The sequence below is a fragment of the Neodiprion lecontei genome, chromosome 2 (genome assembly GCF_021901455.1).
Source record: "Neodiprion lecontei isolate iyNeoLeco1 chromosome 2, iyNeoLeco1.1, whole genome shotgun sequence".
In the NCBI taxonomy this organism is placed as follows: domain Eukaryota; kingdom Metazoa; phylum Arthropoda; class Insecta; order Hymenoptera; family Diprionidae; genus Neodiprion; species Neodiprion lecontei.
The window spans coordinates 8,316,963-8,337,740 of record NC_060261.1 but is presented as its reverse complement, the minus strand read 5'-3'; the positions used below and the strand labels follow the sequence as shown (position 1 = coordinate 8,337,740).

Below are 20,778 nucleotides of genomic sequence, written 5' to 3'. Positions count from 1 at the left end.
CCCTTTGCGTTCAGGAGTAGATAAAACCGAAGATAACCGTCACGTGCACTTGAGCCGCAACGAAGCGAAGCGACAATTATATTGGCGGGAGAGGAGTCGGACTTATAGGGGGGAATTGGGATGACGAACGAACGGGGCCGCGTCTCTTCACTGTGGGAAAATGGGGGAAAAGTGAGAAAGTACATAAAGCCCGGAGGGAAATTGCGGTCGAACCCGGAAACTTTATACACACACACACACATGCACACAAATGCACCGATACCTAAACCTCCCGTTGTCTTCTTCTCCCCCTACATCGTCGACGACTATGTTCGCCACGCGGCGAAGTTAATGCGTGATGTAAACGCTCCTCAAACAACTTGCCCCACCTTCCGTCTCTCTCTCTCTCTCTTTGAACCTCTCGGTGGTAAATAATTTAACCAAATTCTCACGGCTCTCTCTTTCCTGCTTTACTTCTTTCTTTCTTTCATTCCATCGCCACTTTTAAGCTGGCGCAAAATTGTCAATATCAGATCCTAGAAGCGTTTCGTAATTGTTACGAGATATAATTATGGATCGATAGCTTTGTCTGGTGAAAATTACTGTGGGAAAAAAATTTATCGAATGTACAATGCAGTGGACAATATACCGGGACAATCTCTTGAAACTTGAAAATCAACCGCGCATGCGCGAGTCTTATCGGCTGGCCAACTCGAGTTTCAGCTGTCAAACTGTTTCTACCGACGATGCAGTTGATACGAATTTTCGAGGTTAGAATCTCAAATAATTGAGGTAGCGACTCGGAAAGGTTTGGGAAGCATTTGTTATTGGGTCGGAAAGTTGATTCTTCAAAGAACGGTCGGAATTTAATGTTTATCCTCTTTGAAAATTCAAACGTACAGATTTTGCGTAAGTTGGCCCGCCTGCATCGGAGACAAAAATATCGCTGCGGGAAGATTTCGCCGACCAATGAGATTGAATTATTTGGCCCATGCGCGGTTGATTTTCAAGTTTCAAGAGAATAAATTATTCCACCTAGCTAGACTATCGATTTATCATAATTATCATATATACCGTCTCGCTGAACGAGTATTCTAACCAAAGTATCCGATATAGGTGATTTCATGGGAAGATAGTTCAAAGCGGAAAACACACGCACACGCACTCATGGATATAAAAAAAATCGTAAACAAAATCGGAGGGTTGGAGAATTGCCTCGGCTTGCACGAAGGCCCAAAAAGAATTGGGTATCGCCGGTCACGTGCATGCATGGGGGTGCAGGGGGGGTCGGGGTGGTCCCACGCGCAGTGCACACGCTGCACTGGAAGGCATGATGCAGGGGTTGGGGTGAATATATGGGGCCAGTGTACGCGAGTCGTACGTCGTACGTATGCCGGGTGGCATCGTCAGAAGTAGGGCGAGTCTGTGGGAAACTCAAAGTTTCACACACGCCAGTAATAATAAACATAGAGGGGAACCTCTCGTCTCTCCCTCCTTCCCTCCCCCTTTGGCGACGCTTGGCCACGTGACGAACTCGACTATGTATACATATATCCGATGTAAAATTTTTTTGACTTTTTTCCAGTTACTACTCTTTTTTTTTTCTCATCATTTATTTTTACTTCTCTGTTTTTATGCACAGCTATTCGCTACGCCCGTCATACGACCTAACCTAACACAATCTAACCCATAACATGGTCTTCTTGTATATTAGGAGAGATCTATCGTGCGTATATATGATATGCGTGATTCTTCTTATATGTATGTATGTTATGCACTCTTTATTGCCATCTCGTAAGGCGCAGGGCGCCAAACACCGTTATATGTGCGGTATATGTGTTGAAGCGTTGTACTAGTTCATACGTTATAGGTATTCATGTATGTCGTCTATGTAAGACTAAGAAATTAACTATCTGTGTCCGAGATCTACGGGTCTAACATCTTGTCGGTGATTTTAGTACGTGTCAAATTAATTCAGAGTTGAAAAGCATGAGGTTTTTAATTAGACGTAATGTCTACCTTGTAACATCTGAGGCCCCGCCATATAGTATACATCTTTATATATGTATAATATATACATATCTCGACACGGAATATAATTTCCTCTATGTTATGCGTTTGCCCGAGATTAGATCCTTTTAGTCATGAAATCGATTTCAGAGTAGTCAAATAGTTAAATCTTATCCGAATTCGAAGAATAAAAGATGAAAATGTGCGCGTGAGAGGCAGATTGTGGGTAATTTAAGATTGAGGTAAAACAATTTTTCACCAATCCATAGATAGTTTTCTCTTTTTCATGTACTTGTACAAAGGTCAATTTCACTTGACGAATCCCATGGATATGAAGTAAATTGTGATAATATCATTTTCTCTCAAGGTCTGTAATTCATCAATGAAATTATAATATTCATGTCGAGTGGAGTAGAAAAATATGAGTGACGTGATCTCGGTTAGATGATCAGATCATCATCATGGTAAGGCATAAATAACTCAGTAGTCATCTCGGAGTTTAAAGATCGTTGAGCGAATGAAGTACCTATCATTGATCCCCGATTTATATGCACTATAATTAATAAAAAATTGATTAAATCAGAGGATCAATTAGGGTCGTATAAACGGTGATTGATCAGCTGGTTCAACGATAACGTTTCGTCGGTTAACAGATTTGAGAACCTATACAATAATACCACTAATAAAATGAAGACAAGTGATGCGTCAGATGTCAAACGTTTCTTAGACGCCATGCAGTCTGTGCGTTATGGTTTCGCAATGATTCGGAAGCTGGACGACCATAGGAGGTGATACCTGACAGAACCCCAAAAGTCCAAACAGCGAGGTGTAAAGTACACGGTCAAAATGCAAGGAGATCGATGACAGGAAACGCTGCTGTACTTTTGGAAAATCTGAGTAAATCATCAATCTTACCCCTCGGGAATCGCCGCCGACGACACCAGCGTTTGGAGGTTCGACCACCTTGCCACCCTCGTAGGCGACACCTTGGGACAGTTGGGATCGGCCTGCCGGACAATTTACGGTCGACGATCCGGGGCTCGGAGGCAACAGTGATGAAGCCTTCGGTTTTCCGTCTTCCACACGTTTCGATACTCCCGGACTCGCGGAACTCTTACGATTTCCGGCTCCGGCCTCCATCGCCGGTGGAAAGACCCTTCACAATTCCAAAATCTTGACCAATCTGATGCACAAATTCTACCCTCAACCCTAACGCCCTGTCAGGCGAAATAGCGGAATACATTGAACATTTGTTTTCAGCAATTGAAGTTCGTTTCGTTCATTATTCTCTTTTTTCTTCCACTATACCATCCTGCATTGATGTCCGATCAATTGTATTCTGCACTCTCAGCAGTGCTTTGATCTTCGGTACTTCTTACCCATAGCTTGATCAATAGTTGGAATATACGTTGCTGGCTCTTCTCGGATCTCATTGCAATCTGCACTTCGGAGGATGCATTCCCCCTGTTCCTTATATAAGAAGGCACTTTGGCCTTACAAGGTATTTATTGGAAAGAGTGATCCACTGCAGCTGGAGTTTGCAGTAGGGTTGTTCGACCGGTTGACCAGATGCGGAAATCTTTCTGCCCGGAAGTTTGCCTCTCCGACGTTTTATATCCAGGAATTGAACTCGTCTTTCTGCAGACTGGAGGATTGATGCGGTATTGAAACGCAGTCTTGTTCATGTTAATTCCGAGTGACGTTTGTCCGTTTGAATCACGCACAAAAAAACTCTGGAACATTACAGTCACCTTATCTCTAACGCTTATCTGTATAGTGCAAGAAGAAACTCGACGTTTCTTCCGATCGCGGAATACCTGCAGGGTGAGTATCTGGCCAGGTGTTTACCCGCATCTGATCGCTTTAAGCCATCCTTCACCTCCACAGTCTAAAAAACCGCTAGGCGAACCCGATACACCATGTGGTGTACCTTGTACCCCATAATACGACTCTAAAGAAACGAGGACATTCACACTGCGCGCGTTCCTTTATCCACGAGGGAAACACGCGGGTGATAGAAAGAGGGTTGATTTTATATTACGGGCTCGTTGGGGATGCGTGTAGAAAATCAATTCACGCTCACCATCTACTTGGTACATGCAATTGCTCGTATTTGAAGAAGAGAAATTAGTTGGGACATATTCGTCATTAATTTTGGACTGTCTGTAGTTGGGTTTATGATTTGTTGAAAATCATTTGATTGAAACGAACAAAGATGCCGGTTTTTGGAAACGGCTTCATAGAGTGCGTTTTACACAGTTTACAAGCTGCAGGATTCTCTTCGCCTATAGTGAGATACGTGGATAGATGCATATAATAATAATAATAATGTTAATTGGACCAAGGATAATTATGGAAGTACGTGGGAGAGGTGAGGATTAATAAGCTCGCTTCTTTAAATATGACGACTTACGGGCACAGCTGCATCATTGTAGAACTGTAGAACTCTTCAGGGAGATCCATTCATCTAAGAATTTTAAACTAGTTTTATTGACATTTAAGTGCGGTTCATGCATTTGTTTATTATAGACCCTCCTCTCACATTTTAATATGCATCACGTGCTGCTTTACGTCTCATTATAAAACTCTCTTATTATTCCAAATCCGCGTTTCCTTTTCACACGACGCTAGTATATACGTGGACTCTTCGCTATTTTCTTCTGTCAATAATAACTGCGCGAGGCGCAGACTTTCCATCCACTCCCTTGACGTTAGTCAGATCACTCAATGTGGAAGGTTACGGACCCTATGACTGCAGAAAAAGCAAATGGTCGTTCGCTTCGTCCGTTTATACACGGTTCTTTCCACATTTTAATTTTTTTATTGTTCTTCCTCTTAGTTGTAATTTTGTTCGTTCTTATCTTTGATCTTCTGCCGGAATTTCTTTCCTCCCCCGCAGGTTTAGGGACGAATTGCACGATTCAACAACTAAAAACGAAGTGTTAAAACTCTTAAGAGGTCATCCATAAAGTATAACGTAACCAGTTGGAAGAGTGGGTCAAGCAAAATCCGACGACAGGTAACGGCGAGGGGTTAAAAAAAAGTTCAAAACTGGTAACATGGTTTATGGACGGCTAAGGTGTTCTCCCCATTGTAATCTACGGGTAATCTTTCTCGCTTCGGAGTTACATCTCGGTTTTCGTTTTTCCCAATCGCTGCACTATGCGATATTCACTAAAAGCCAGCCTTTCAGGAAGGGGGATGTAACTTCTTGGTCCCCATTTTACTGCTGACCATTAGCACGGTTTTGTTGCAAAAATGAAGGAAGGAAGGAAACGGACAAATTGGGGTAGAACAGAGAAAAAGGAATGTACGAATTTTATACGTCTAATTCCACATTACAGAGGAGTAAACATATCAACGGTGCTCCAATTACCGTTTATTCTCATCACAAATTTTAAAGACAAGATGTAATCATGCCCCCCCCCCCGTCGTTCCTCGTTTCTGTTAAGACGCGCGTTTGTATGCATAGTTGTTGAACAGTTTCCTGGAATATTTCGTAACACATGACTCTTTTCGGTCAACTAACCAGCTAGTTCGACGTGAGAAACTGCATCATGAGGCATATATATAAGCCATTGCATCATTTAAATTGTCCAAGGCATTAGACGTATATAAAAAAAATTGTAAAAGCTATATGCATGTACGGAAACAAAGTTGCATATAAGTTTCACCTAAGGCTTTTTATTACAGTGTGCTATTTCTCACGTCTGGTGAAAATAGTCGGTAACTGTGTGACTTGATACTTTTTCGTTTACATAGATCTTCGTCGAATTTGTTCATTGTTTATTCGAGCAAATGTATCTTGAACAGTTCTTGTTATCGGCCTGAAGTGCGCATATATGCGTTAGAGAGTATTGGTGCATCTAATAAGAGGGTAAATTTATTATTCGTCACTGACAAGATAGTTGTTTATTTGAAAGACACCGCATATATCATGTGTTCAACATTTTATTTACCTAATCTTTTCACGCCGAGTAAGGTGAAAACATTTCTTATACTTAATATCTCTCTCTCTCTCTCTCTTTCCCTCGCTTTCTTACATGTGTATACATATTATACTATACACGTCTATCCTTTTCTTTCTACCGTAATCTAGATCTCTCTATTTATCCCTCTTTCTTTCTCTCTGTCTCACTTTAGTTTTCGGTGACGTTCCCTCTCTAGAAATGGTCCTCAGGGCGCCGGGTCTGGATGAGATAAGCTCGAAATCTGAGGGCGGCTTTCGGCCTCACTCAGTCGTGCAAACATTCCTCTTCGTGGTGTGCTCTGCCTGCCCGCTCATGGGGCCCCGTCATAACACACGTTCAACTGGCGCCATCGTCGCCGCCTACGCACGCCTTGCATATGCGGTGAGTATAATAAACGCAATCGAGTTTTCATTTGTTATTTTAATATTTCGATACTAGTGATAGAAATACTTCAAGCTCCCACGTCGTGAATCGTGCTAAGACAACTTCAATCTTCAATCGGTTTATTCCGATTTGATATGTGCCAAGTTTACCTACAATGGGTTTACTTTATAACAATCCTTAATCAAAATGTGCGACCTTGCTCATGCGATTCGTTAGATTGGTACTTGATATAGCGGTCAGATGAAACTCGATTGCTCAGGTGATTTGAAAGGATGGATTCCGGGGCGGATGTCTATCGGGATTGTCACTTTGCAATGCCTCATTTGGTGGAAAAAACTCAAACTATTGCAACCAGGCTGACAACTGACCGTTGACCGTGTTTTTTCGCATGTGGATGGTATGAGAACAGATATATCATTGATTACGTTTCATTAATTTGTGGGACATGAGTAATTTGAAATCCCAAGAAATACGATTCGCTTCCATTAAAATAAAAGACTTAGGCTGTGTGGTGATAAAATGGCGCCGACAACCATCCTCTGACGTCATGAGGACATTTTCCGACAGCTGGCCCGCGAGAATTTGAATCAATTCCTTGCCAAGCTCGACTTTTTACTCCTGAATTGTGTTCCGGTTCCGTGACGGAGATACGGGGAATACGAGAGTTGGGTGTTCACACGGACGTGACTGCAGAACACGCGGTGGGGATGTACGTCAAACGAAATTAGGAGGCAAAAGATATACGTATGTAAACGGTATACACACACATATATGCACATGTATATATGTATAATTTATTTTTGAGAGGAGAAAAAGTTTTACATCCGAAAGTCAGGGTGCAATGGAGCAACGATACAGCGTCGGTAAGAAAAAGTTGGAAGAGTTAAAAGCACGCCGCTTCTATGTATGTACGCATGCATGCATGAGACGCGGGGGCGTGACGCGGGTGTGAATGAAACAAATGTAATGAATGAGGAATATGTATGGTACGTATTGTATGTGTATACATATGGTATATTTTGTATGTATAAGATCGTACGCCACGATGCTAGATAAGACTAGATCAGATGAGAGATTAAGTCGGAGGAGGAGTGGTATCACGTTATACTTCCACCTACGTATGAGTATTATTATATACATTTGCTGGAACTGTCTGGATCCACATGGAGAATGTATCACGGCCACGATAGAAAGTCTTCCGAATCGGATAATAGAAACTAAATTCAGTGCTCTGCAGGTGACCAAATAGTTTGATTCAACCTTCAACTCTGGCCGCAGTTGTACGGATTGAATAAGTCCGCTGTGGGAATTCAGCTTTCAGTGAAAATAAACAGTCTGCAAATATCTTGTTGCGGCTTCCACGAAAGGCTGTGAAACACATGTCATTTGACGAAATAAGTTATCGTTTGTAAAAATTTCATCGAGAATGATCGATCGTCTTTAACAACCAATTTCTCGTTCAAAGTTTATCAAACTTAACTGGAGAGCCTTGAAACTTAATCCCAATTTTCGTCCACTAGCCAACGTTTTTCACGTCACCGTAAATTCTTTCTCTTACAAACGTATAATACATTTCTCATATCTGTACGGAATATGATTTTATTTGCCTAGTGACGAGAACCACGCGACATGAAGAGAAAAAACGTTATGTGCAAAGTAAAAAAAAAGAGAAAAAGCCGTAAGAAAAATGAAAAAAATTTCAAGACTCGAGTTGCGTACGCTCGAAGTGATACGTCCTCTACCGTTTGCGACCCTGGATTATGTAGTATGCACACTCCGTATTACACGTACAGAAATGTATATTGGATACACACACGCATGTATATATATCGCCAGGACGGACCTTGAGCGTAAAGTGCGTAGGTCATAGGGTACAGGACACGGCTGAATATCTGACTGCATAAAAGATGCTCACACGACTGGGACAGATGCTGGAATCAGTTTCTTGGATGCCGGACCTGACCAAGTCCCTTTTTGCCTTTCTCCCTCCGAGAACGTCGTCGCTCCCTGCAACCCGACCGAAGGTTGTCTCCTCTCCTCTACTCCCCTCTCTCCGCGTGCGTGGTTCTCTCCCTTCCATGATAGACCATTTTTTGTCAGCCCTATACAGTCTGCCGCGTCTGATGATCACGGTCACAGTCAGCTTATGAGCAATGCCGAGTAGACTTGCTTTCCTCGACGATGTAGCTTCACGGGGTAGAAGAGCCATTATCATGATATCATTCGGCGTTCAACTTTTCTTGTTCGGTACTTAAGAGTCACGGTTTTGACGACGTGCCTACCTTCGTTAAACTGCTTTCTCAATTTTCGATAATTCCAATCTTTGGTTCCGTTCTGTCAACAGGTTCTATAACTATAAGCTAGGCAGCTAGTCGCACTGCTGCAGGGTGGCATTCCGAGCACGTGAAGCAATAAATTGGGGCAAAAAAATGAACGGCAGGACCCTCAGGACCGACCTTTTGACTGCTAATGGCAAAATGGTAGAAAGAAATAGAGAGGGAGAGAGAGAGAGAGGGAGAAAGAGACAAATAGTTACGGGGTGGAGATAAGGCGTGAAGATTTTCAACATCCAGAGCATGCTGCAGCAGGAGTCGAGGAGAAAAAAGTGTCGATTGCCTAATAGCTTTTCAAACTTGTGTTCAGTCCACCGGGTATTTTCCATCTCGTAGTTGCAGAGAAAATCGCAAAATCCTCGTAAAGTACCTCGATTATGCCTTGGCTAGTCGTTTTTTTCATGTTGTGAGGTTGGATCATGTCAAACTGAATACTCAGTCCAGGAATCACGCTACCATCGAGACGAACAAAAATTATAACGACGTTTCGACACTGTTCCGTTTAGGAAACAAAATGATAGTCTTGGAATTACGCAAGCGATTTCCTTCGAATTTAGTGCTGGGCACACGATGAGACTTTGCAAAATCTTGTCTTGGTCTTGTCTTCGTCTGTTAAGTTTTGTCTTGGTCTCGGAAAAACCTTGATTTTTGTGACTCGTTTTGGGTTATTCCTTGGGTTTCACCTAAATACGGTTTCCATTTGAATATTGACTAATCTTGGCGAGACTTTTGTCGCGACTTCAGGGCAATCTTGGTATCGCCTCGAATTTTTCTATGGTGATCTTGTCTTTGTCTTGTCTCGAAAATCAAGGCAAGGCCAAGACGAGACCAAATCCAGTCTTGCTCTTGTGTCCAAGACTACCTTCGATCCGCTTTGATGAAACTGTAATTATTATTTGTCGACGTTTACCACGCGTTACAATTTATATCATATCACCTCGTCAGGCGTGCGTATATATATCTCTCACGCTGATTCTTACACGCCCATTCTTTGCCTCCTATGGACTTGATGAGCATTGCTCGTCAAGGGTACAGTTACACCTATAATAGCTCTTAATTTCTTTCTTACACATCTCACCTAACGCTAGGTACCCGTAATTGTATTCTTAACAATGTGCAAGCTCATGCTAGAAAAATTATACCGTCATTAGAGGTTTTTTTATCTTCCAATCAGGGCCTTGGATTGTGATTGCAACGGAAAAATTAGTCATCTTATACCTTCGAAATGTTTCGAAGAATCGTGACTCGAATATCTGATGATTTATCAAAATCGTAACAGGAACGTTGGATTACATATTTGCATGTAAAACGCGGTACGAATTCCGTCCGCAAGAGTTTATACCTGAATAATTTATTACAGATACCTGTATCTAAAATCGACGGGGGCGGTTGTATCACAAAGGAAAACGCGTGCCAATAAATTATCATACTATACTGCAACGTGCTCGTTCGATTCGAAGGCCGTTCTGGATTCTGAGCCTGCGGCTCGGTCTTGATCACGTACGCAGTAACAATTATTATCGGTGTCGCGCGGTCGGCAATTTATAAGCTTGCGCAAGCTCGATCGTCGAGTAAGTTTTTCAATTACAGCTCTTGGAGTTCTCTGCCGCACACGGTACTCGAGCATTTATGAGGGGAAACACGTCTTCGGTATCCGTGCCATTTGTACCAGACCGCCGCTAATGATAATCGATAAATAACAAGTAATTACCAGTCATTTTTCGCACAAATTTAACTCGGGTTGGCAATTTGTTGTACAATTTGTTACAAGTCTCCGAACCATTGATGACCGTTAAAATCGTCTTCAAAGATTTTATTGCTCTTAGCCTCGTACTGCACGAGGTTCGATCAGGTTTTTTCGCCTCGTGATACCAATCACGAGGAACGGTATCCGAGGAAACAAGCATCACGCAATGCCGATCTTCATTCATCAGTCAAAAGATTTGAATTTCGTTACGTCTAGGTTCCTGGTAATTGTTGTTCAGTTTTTTCGGGGAGCCGTTCGGACTTTAGAGGTCCTTAAATTCAACAGTTCATTTTCATAGAGTCGACACCGGCAAACGTTGCGATCGTAGATAAGAAACGATACATTTTTTTCCTTTTAGTTTGTTCACATGTTTGCCGAGTACATATGTTGATATACGATTGTTAAAATAGAACCGCGATAAGTCACGGTGAGAATTGTTTCAATTTAGTTATCGCATATATGTATGGGATAACTGAATATATATGTATATATATATGTATATAACAATGTCCGGTGATGGATGGTCGTCTTATAGGCATAGTCGTATACCTATATGGAACTATACACTGTCATACATAGAAATGGGTTTTAATATTAATTGACACTTATAGCATGTAGGCTATGAAGTATAAAAGTAGTAATACGACTCACGCGTTGGCAAAGTGCTGATAATAATACCTACGTAGCGAGCGGCAAGAATAATTTTATTGCAGAGTTATAATTGACATTTCATTACTTGTATATCATACATTTGTAATTTTATAACTCCATAGTAACGAATGCAGCGTGTATGTCATATCCTCATGATATATTAGCTAAAGAGTTTCGTCTTCGTGTCTTTTACCATCGCAGACTGATTATGCCGAACGACGTCAAGATGGTAGGAAAAAAGGATGACAACGTGCGAAAGAATGAATAAAAGCAAAAGATGTTAAAATTACCAAATGTCGTCGCCGCCGGGGGGAGGGAAATCCAGAGGAAACGCGTCACTACGAGGAATTTCTCTTCAACATCTGGCTCGTAGTACGTACAAGGTATTACACAACCCCGGAGCATTTAGCTGCCGACATTCAGCTCCTTGCCGTACCTACTCGACGATTAACAAAAAAAAAAAAAAAACACACCACCGTTTTTGACACTGTCATAACGGGCGGGATAACATTGATTTTACACCTCTAGCTGTGTTGCAACAAGTATGAAGGCACCACTCGATCGGTGTAGGAATTCCTCTACGTTTCGCGACATTGATTGCGTTTACTTTTTATCCAAGCTATAACTGCCGACATCGTCGTCGTCGTCGTCGTTGTCGTCGTCGTCGTCGTCCGACCAAGAACTTTTTTTTACGCATATGGTCAGACTGTGCATCGATTGACGGAGATTCGATAAGGTTGCCGAGATCGTGCCGCTGGTTTTCGTCCCTCAATTACGTCGCCGATGAAAATAAGCGCAACTGATCCTTCAAGGTTTTCCAACATTCACGATGAAAATGTTTTAAAGGATAACTTGTAGGATGGCCGTGCTGTGCCAGTTGTGGAATTTCTTTTTCTTCAACTTCGTTTTTTTTTCTTTTGCCATCATAAGAGCTCGGCGCATAATACACAAAGCGAGGCGTGAATTGGAAATAGCCGAATGGTCGAAGGTGCTTCAAAGACGATGGTGTGTTCAATACATTAAGGAATCTTCGACGTTTTCTCGTCTTATAACGTCTGCAGCAGTGACTCCTAAGTCGCTTCTGCTTTTAGCACCTTTGGTGAAGGTATATATATATACCGCAAAGTGCTGCTGCCGAAGCTCCGAAGTATGTACATATTCAACGCTAACAAATCTATCCTGTTGCTGCATCAGCTGCATACCGTCGCTTTTACCTATTGTCTATCATTATTATTCCTTTTCTTTCACTGCAATTCCGTGAACTCTGATTACTGTGTACTCAAGCCTCAGCGCGAGGTATCGGTACTTCTCAAAGCTTCGGAGAGGATATATATTCATTAGCGAGGATGTTCGGTTAAACCCTCTCCCATATTTCTCCTGCTGTACCACCATCGTAACCATTCGATTTCACGGGGTCATCGTAGATTCCGGAGATGTAAGGATTCCGTGCGATGACATTTCGATGTCGATTTTTATTAAATTCGTACCCAGTATTTTGTACACTTTGCAAGGATGTAAAAGATGAGCAGGTCAATGTGCAGTTTATTCGACTTTTGCTTCCTACGTTTCGACTGCACGATGTCTAATTTTCCTTTATTTTTCCGACCGTAGACAGTGACATTTCTTATTCACAGTTTACAGTTGAAACAGTTTTCATCATCGAATACCTTGCAAGTTTGAGTCTACCTTCTTCACAGGGTTTCTCAAAATATCGTTTGGGAATGTGTATTAAAACAATCAGCTCTTTCTTTCTTGGAAAATCGTAGACAAATTTTTACACCATAGCGAATCGAAATCGCCGCTAATCCTTAAACTGCAAATGCATGGCATTCAAACCTCTGAAAAACCATCGTTATTTTTTAACATTCTTTAATCACAGCGTTGTTTCGAGTCATGAGTACTTAGTGTAAGATTCGCAAGTGTCGCATATCATAGTTTCAAAGAAATTCCTTTGCCAGCATGCGCGGACTCTGCACGGAGTGTTGGGTTTCCTGTCTGTAGATTCGAGAATCAAGATTGCGAAAAGCGTATATCGCGCAGGCAAACTGGGCTAAACAAGCCCGAGGGTCAGGGGAGCAGACAGAGAGTCGAAGAATAATCAAGACCAAGAGACTGCTCGCTGGGCCCACATTTTGCCCGCCTGCAGTATACTCGGTACGTGGTCATACCTCCTGTAACATTATACATGTTACACATACCTGTATTGTGTGTATGCATAAAGGCGAGGCAACTGCGCGGCGGCATGGCACGGCATATAGGAGTCTCTAAAAACGGGACCGTGAAAGGCTCTGAAGTCACGGAGTGACGCGACGCAAAGCATAGAAAGGGGAGTGTGTCTGTCCGCCTTGCCGCGTGAAAAATTACGTCAACTTGGACACGATCGTTATCTTGCCAGCTGATCTCGTTGTCCCTAGTTCTTGTACCCTCCTCCAGAAACAACCTGGCAAAACAGGATCTCCTACCTTCCTTGGAATATCAACTTATAAGCTGTGGCCATGTATGCAGAACTATAGAACGAGGAAATAGTCTCGCTATTCCATAACTGACGTGTTCCTCTCATAAGAATTTCACTGCGATTACGTCACTTTTTGTGAGACAAAGTGCTCCCCGTTTGCTGCTAATTATGGTTTCGGAATGAGTCGAGTCACAGACAATATGTCGAGTTCTACGCTAGTTGCGCAGTTTTCTACAAACCAAGAAAAGGACTGCTTATGGAGGACTCTTTCTTGATGGTCGGAAATCGAACTTGAACTTCGTATTTTTACGGCATTTGCTTGTAAAGTTTTGACAATATGAGATCACGATCCGTTATTTCACGGAGTTTAGCGTCTGCATGTATCGATGCTCAGTATGTTCGATATACGGGATAATTTATATTTCGCGATGCCGACACCCAAGAAGCGTTGGACAGGCAGCGGTCTGGTATACCAGAAAATGACAAGAAACTCAGGGTAAAAAAATCGACTCACAAGAACGAGTGAGCGCGACAAAGAACAATGCGATAACCGTGCTGTAGGAAAGGGCTCTGCAGCTTCCTCGACCGAGAAGGCGAACTGGCCTTAGGTATTTTGATTGGACGGTAAAATATGCCACGTCGAATTCTCTGGGAGCTCTTATGCTCCCTCGTATACCGAAATTGTTCGAAAAATTCAATCAACGGCGGGAAATAGTTTCCTCTTTAGGAATTCTTGAACACGCCGTTTGAACCGTCGATAAAGCTATTTCTGCCAATTAATTTCTGCACAGATCGATTGAGACACAAGATTAGTATAACCAATATCGCATAATACGATCGACGGAATTTGTGCGTTAATTTGTTTTCTTTCTTTTCTTGTAATTAAGTCACGTACCGAGCTCGTTTATTATGCATACTTTATTTCTCATTGTGGTCCAGACGCTGCGTAAGTAACACGAGACGATAGAACTGATTGGCAAAGTCTCTCGGCCCAAGATTCCGTCATTCACAGATTAACGCCTCTGCAGTAGCCGGCCTCTTGATTCGAACACCGCCTGTGTAGATATGAAAATTGCGACGTGGAATATGAGAATCAGTGACTTAATGTCTACGGCGGATGCCGACCACAACTTGCTAAGACTTTGATAAAAATTAGAAGCTTGATATCCTTCGGGTTATTTAAAAGGCTCTTAGTTTTTATCAGGTCTTATCGTTCACCTATACTTTCCAATTCCTTCCTCTTATACCAACGCAAATTCCTTCCGGCTTGCTTACTGTTCACGTCAAATTATCGCGTCTATCCAAAAGCCGCTTACTTAGGTTCCGATAAACTCTACTGAGTAACACTATCCTCGTAGTATCTGCAGGGTCTGCCCGGGCCGAGATCAGGTGAAAATAATAACCGAATATACTCTGAAGCATCGCGTACGAAATACGAAACACGAACAAGCAAAGATGAAAAATGAAATATCGAACACCCGACGGCTGCAGCGGCGTTAGCAACGCTCGGATGGTTCGCGTGAAATTCAATCAACTGCAGTGTCCTGATCCTTTTCCCTTGCTTCGCCTTCTCTCTTTCTCGGCTTAGCTCGCTACTCCTCAAGCATTTAGCTTCTTGGTAGGTACGTACTTTTCTCGATCAGAATCCGATACGACACGTTCGGGGGGTCATTTGCCGGATGCATTTGACATCGGCCTGGAGGCTTCTAAGCAGTTGGAAAAACAAACCGTTAAAACCTATTCGGAATTAGTCATCTTTTTTGTTCACAGGATGAAGGCGTTTTGTTACTCAACGCGTCTACTTTGTCTACCAACTTTCCTTTGCATGGCTGAAATCAACAATACTTTACTTAGCAGATCGCTACTTGAAATTATGATATAGTGCCAGATATTCGGGAAGCGGATGTAAGCTGACGGGTCCGAGATGCTCTGTCACGACTTTGTTGACGAGGTACGTACGTTTGGACACAGAACTCTGTATGCGGCACAACCGCTTCTCCAAAACTATCAAGACTTTCAATCTTAGAAGAGAATTAAGCGTTAAAAGGTATCCGATAAGGTGATGCTCCCGCGTAAAAGCCTGTAGACGGGGTCGCTCGTACATAGCTCTCAGCTTGTCTCGTCATATTTTTTTTCGACATCCGTGATACTCGGAAGCCAATTTCAGAGCCCGGGCTCATTCGTTGACTGACTCCACGGGCACGCCTACTTACTTGACCTCTCGTTTTTCGTGTAATTGAAACAATTTGAAGAAGGACCAACGCAGGACCGTCGACCGGTGGTTTAAAACCGACGATTCATACCTACAGGGTGATTCAGATGATGTGGAAAATAAAAACTCTTTCCAGAACAGAGTGTACAAATGATTGATCCTTGTCTCGAAAGTCCGGGTTTCTAGACCTTTCCAAAGCTTTGAAAGTGACCCACAAGGATTGCTCGCAGCGGCAACTTTCTATACCGGCAGTCGACTGATAACGTATAACTTCGTCGTAAAATTTATACCGTACAAAAGTGCAGATATCCATGAAAATGCGGTATGCTCGTAAAAACTTCTGGACACGCTCACGAATAACTAACTATCTGCATTATAACTATCTATAAGTGATGAGATAAATATTTAACGACTCAAAACGTCTCGCACATAAATAGCGGAACTAATCTATCGCCTCCTTTTCTACGTCAGTGTTCGTACAAACTGACTATCGAAGCTGCCGATTAATCGATCAATCGCACAGCACTAGTAGAAACTGAATACGTCTGGTCGTCTCTCCGACGGAGCTCTGCGCTCTCTAGTTGCATCGGCTATCGAGCATTCACCACCAGAGGATGAATTCGGTCGCGTGCGCGGACCGTATCAAGCAGCAGCCATACGGAAGAACCGGACCTACGGGTTTACCGTGTCCGGCTTCTGACCGTCCTCGACGTTTCCAAATCCGTCGTGCTTCTCCCAGAGGATGAAAGAAAGCCGCGGAGTGAGTTCTACGTTCGCGGGGAAAGATGCTGGGAAAAGGCGGAACGATTATTGACGGGCTTCCAGAGCCACCGTGATCGTTGGGTCTTGGTTTGGAAGTGGATGCCAACCGCCAACGTCCAACTTCCTTAATCCTGCATCACCTTCGCGGCTATGGTTATGGAAGCCGGGTAGATAGGATTGCTACAAACGAGTATGAAAGACCGAAACGATACCGACGCAACTCGATGCCGCGATATCATGGCTTGATTCATTGCGCGCGCCCTCTTGAATTACCTGGACGATATTTACAAGCCGAATGGACTCGAGTGACCCTGCAACGAATCGCTTCGAACTGGTTAATGGAATTTAACCTCCGAGTCTGGGGGCGATTGGGGGCATTTGGCAGGCCGCTTTTTAACCGCCGAGGCGTAATATAATTGAAGCGTTACGCGAAACAAGGCTCTCGCGTACCCATTCCAACCACAAGTGCCTTTCTTCGTCTTCCTGCACGCTCGGTGATTTCATCAGAAAACCAAGAGAGGACGTAAGAAATACGGTATAAAAGACGGAATTTCAACGAACAAACTCTCGTCGAATGGCCAATTAACGAAGGGTATATAATACACAATTAAACCACCTGGAATACACATATTGGAATTCAAAATGTTGGTAGTGACTTTTTCGCGTTATTCATTCTCACCAACTGTGACCCATCCAGTATTTTCTTTACGCACAGGAGAGATACAATATAATACATTACGGGTCAAGACGTACACAGATGGTACCAGTCTGAGCAGCTGGACCCCGTGCAGTGATTTTTATCGAGGCCGAAGAGAGTCACGGCTGAGATATCGCGTACGCCGTATGGAGATACAGATACGTACGAGTATAAGCTCCTGATGATGCTGGACCCCGCCCGACGACGTTCCGTTTCTACCTACTTCTACTTCCACTTCCACGTTATAGAGTTGCTCGCGACTTACGGCCGCGGCTCGTCGACCGCTGGACTGTAACGCATAACTTTGCCTCAACGGCGATCACCCACGCCTCTCTTCTCTTTTCTTCTCTTCTCTTCCCTTCTCTTCATTCTCTGTAACGCTCGCTTGTTCAGAAAACCTTTCATATAGGTCCTCCGCCTCGGTATCCGAACGCCTTGTAATTTCTTGCTCGTATTTCTCCTTATACTAACATTATACATATATACTTGTACGTACGTATACAATGTATGCTGGTATATGTACGTAGTCAATTCTTTGTCGTTCTTGCCGTTGTTTCTTTTCCTCTATTTTTTTTTCTTTTTTTTTTTCATCACTTATTTGCTCCTGTTCAGTTTCGTTCCTCGATCCGCCTTTTCAGCCGCGTTTCACTTACTTTATTCTTATTTTATTGACGTGGCGGGCGGGGGTTTAGTCCTTATAGGTATACCAACGACTCCCACTCGCTGTCTTTTTTTTATTATGCAAGTACGTATACGGTTATTCTCATTCTTTATACCCTGTCGGCCCCCGTATTCGTACCGTCTATGTATACGTCTACCCGTAACGATGCTGCGGCTGACCGCTACTACCTCAGGCATACAATGATTCTTCGATCTACCGCATTAGGCAAATTTAAAATACACGAGACCCTTACCGAAGAGGACGTGATTGGCAGGGTGCATTCCCGGATGACACGCTATCCTAAAAAATATCTATCTATCCATCTATCCTACTACTTAGGACATAATCGTTGTCCTAAATCAGTCCTGGTGACACTAAAACGAAAAATTTTCTGATAGCGAAAAGAGCAAGAAAAGCTTATCTTATCGTTTTCAACTGCGTAGAGCAATTTGAATGACACAAAATTGTTGTATATTACTGAATCGTTGTTTCAATTTTCACTTTCTCTTTCTCTACTCAAAGTTTTACTTCACGCAAAATCTCTCGTATCGTTCGGACGGCTTTCAGAACTGGGCTGGGACGTGGATTATAAATAGCGTGTCTTATTTCTCGGGGACGAATGCGTGGACCTGTTCGTAATGGCCCTTGGAGGGCGCGCGCATAAATTTGATTTCTCCTGGCTCGGACAACCGAGTGCACAGTGGACTTGGTGGACCGTTTACGTGTGTATAGGGTGGGCAGCAGCTCGGCGACCGCCTCCGTCCTTTTTGGTTTTTACTCTTTTCACCTCTTACCTCTTTTTTTTTTAACTTCTTTTCTTGCTTTTATTCCGACGATACAACAATGCTCGTTGTCCCGTGCCCTCGCCACAGGGGGTTCCTTACGGTACTCCATAAAACTCTCCTCGATACCAAAATATTTTTCATCCCAGGGATGATGAAATGGTTTTTAAGTACGCGATAAGTATAAAGAAGCATAATTATGTAGTTCCGAGAGCTGCAGGTTCTAATGTGACCCTCGCTCTTAAATGTGACGTTACTCGCAAACTTGCGAGTAATTTCACGTGAGAATTGTGTTATCGTAATCTGGACCAGCACTATATTTCACCTCAGAAGATCGTAAAAAGTGTAGCTTTTCTTATGAAAGCTTCGGTACACCGGGGGAAACAGCTGCTGCCAGTAAAGAGAGTAGGCTGCAAAGTAATGTTCATGATAAATTGTTGATTGTATTATAACTTATGGTTTTTACTTCCGAGAACTTTGTACTCATTGGCATTTGACTGGAAAAAAGCATAAGAATGATTTTATGGATTTGTTTGCACGTCGTGAATTTAAACTCGAATATTTCGATGAGTCGGATCAAGGAGGCAAAAACACCGTACATCCTTGCGGTATATTTTTGTTCCTTTCGAACAGGTTCAACCTATTTACCGTTTTCTTACTTTTAAGTAAACAGAGACCCCTTTTTATATGAGCTAACAATAGTACCTATCTCTTAGTAATTTCACGGAACATTGCTAGTCCGAAGTCGTCAAGGAGATCTTCATGTAATATCCGTTTCTGAAATTCATATCCCACAAACGGTATATTCGTTTGCTTTTGGAATGTTAATATTTTTTTTAATGAGACCGACAGTCGTTAACAATATCAATTTCGGAGTTGATGAGACGTTCTTGTTTTACTGTAAAACTCACGATGATTGGTACGGAATCCATTCGATTACCGTGAAGCTCACTCATTGATGTTAGTAACTAACCTGCAGTTCGGCTGGACACGCAACCTGCTGCAGGATATTTGAAGACGGATGAATGATACTTGGCCATAATTACGCGAGTAAGTGGTTCCATTTCGATGAGACAAAAGCGGAAGGGGAAGCCTCGTCGAGGTGTAGGGAGTTGAACCTGCCTACCACTTACAGATCGGTATACAGGTCGACAAACGTGCTATAAATAGTAAAACTATACGGGCAATTTCTTCTAGGATATAATCTACCCGGTAAATAATACCCCCGTCGTATGTTGGCAGGCAGTCGGTACATTTCATACGTAAGTGTACGTCTGCGCACACTCGCTTCCAGCGTGACGTGGACCATTTGATATACAAGGCTCCGATGCAGAGGAAAGCGTTCCGTGCGCGTGTTTGTCGCGCTTGTGTGCAACGTGTAACGTGTAACGTGCAACGTCGGATATGGCGTTGAGTCAGCCCATGAGCCCATGCCCTGTATTGTAATTGAACCGGTTTCTGGTCCATTCTACAGGCCTCGCTCTGGTCCTTTCGTATCTCGCCTTCAGGCCGCCTCACTTCGCCTCACCGCACCTCGTCTCTCCTCGCCTCTCATCGACCACACACTCCGTCCAAGTCCTGAATATACGTGCTTGCGTTTTGATGCGACCGGACGATATTTGAACAGCTATCATCGCGCCGCCTGCCTTCATCCCTCAACCTTCGGACTGACAATCAGATGCTCCAGAAACGTCTGCGATACACTAAACAGCCGAGAGGCACACCGAGAAGTTTGAAAACTGAGGTTTGGACACTACAAAGGTCTGACTATAATCAACTGATTCTCCAATTCTCAATGACATCATTAAAATTTTTGCCAAAAATTTAAGGAAGAGCTCAATGATTCAACGGAAAAAATAGCTAACAACTCGGTAAAACGAACAATCAATGACAGTTTGCTTTGTTCTTGACAATAATTTGCTCAAGTTTTTCATAAACTTGATACTATATCTGAAGCTCATGCACCATAAAGATGAGCTTCTGAAGTAAAAATGACGGGTTTCGTTGCTGTTTCATAACAGTAGGTTCAACGGATGATACCGACTGTCAGAAAAGAACGAAACAGCGCGAAATTTACAGTCACAATATTTCATCGTGTCGGATTAAATGGCGAAGATTTTCATGTGAAAAAAAT

At 42.9% G+C, this 20,778-nt stretch overlaps 1 protein-coding gene across 1 annotated transcript in view; it reads left to right on the top strand.

Moving 5' to 3' along the window:
- LOC107218147 (rho GTPase-activating protein 44) overlaps positions 1 to 20,778 on the top strand; it is a 79,769-nt gene that overhangs the window by 19,269 nt on the left and 39,722 nt on the right. The window contains exon 2 of the mRNA XM_046731565.1: positions 6,133 to 6,341. Within this exon, the coding sequence (XP_046587521.1) occupies positions 6,337 to 6,341 (5 nt within the window). The 5' untranslated portion in view covers positions 6,133 to 6,336. The remainder of the gene's footprint in view (positions 1 to 6,132; positions 6,342 to 20,778) is intronic.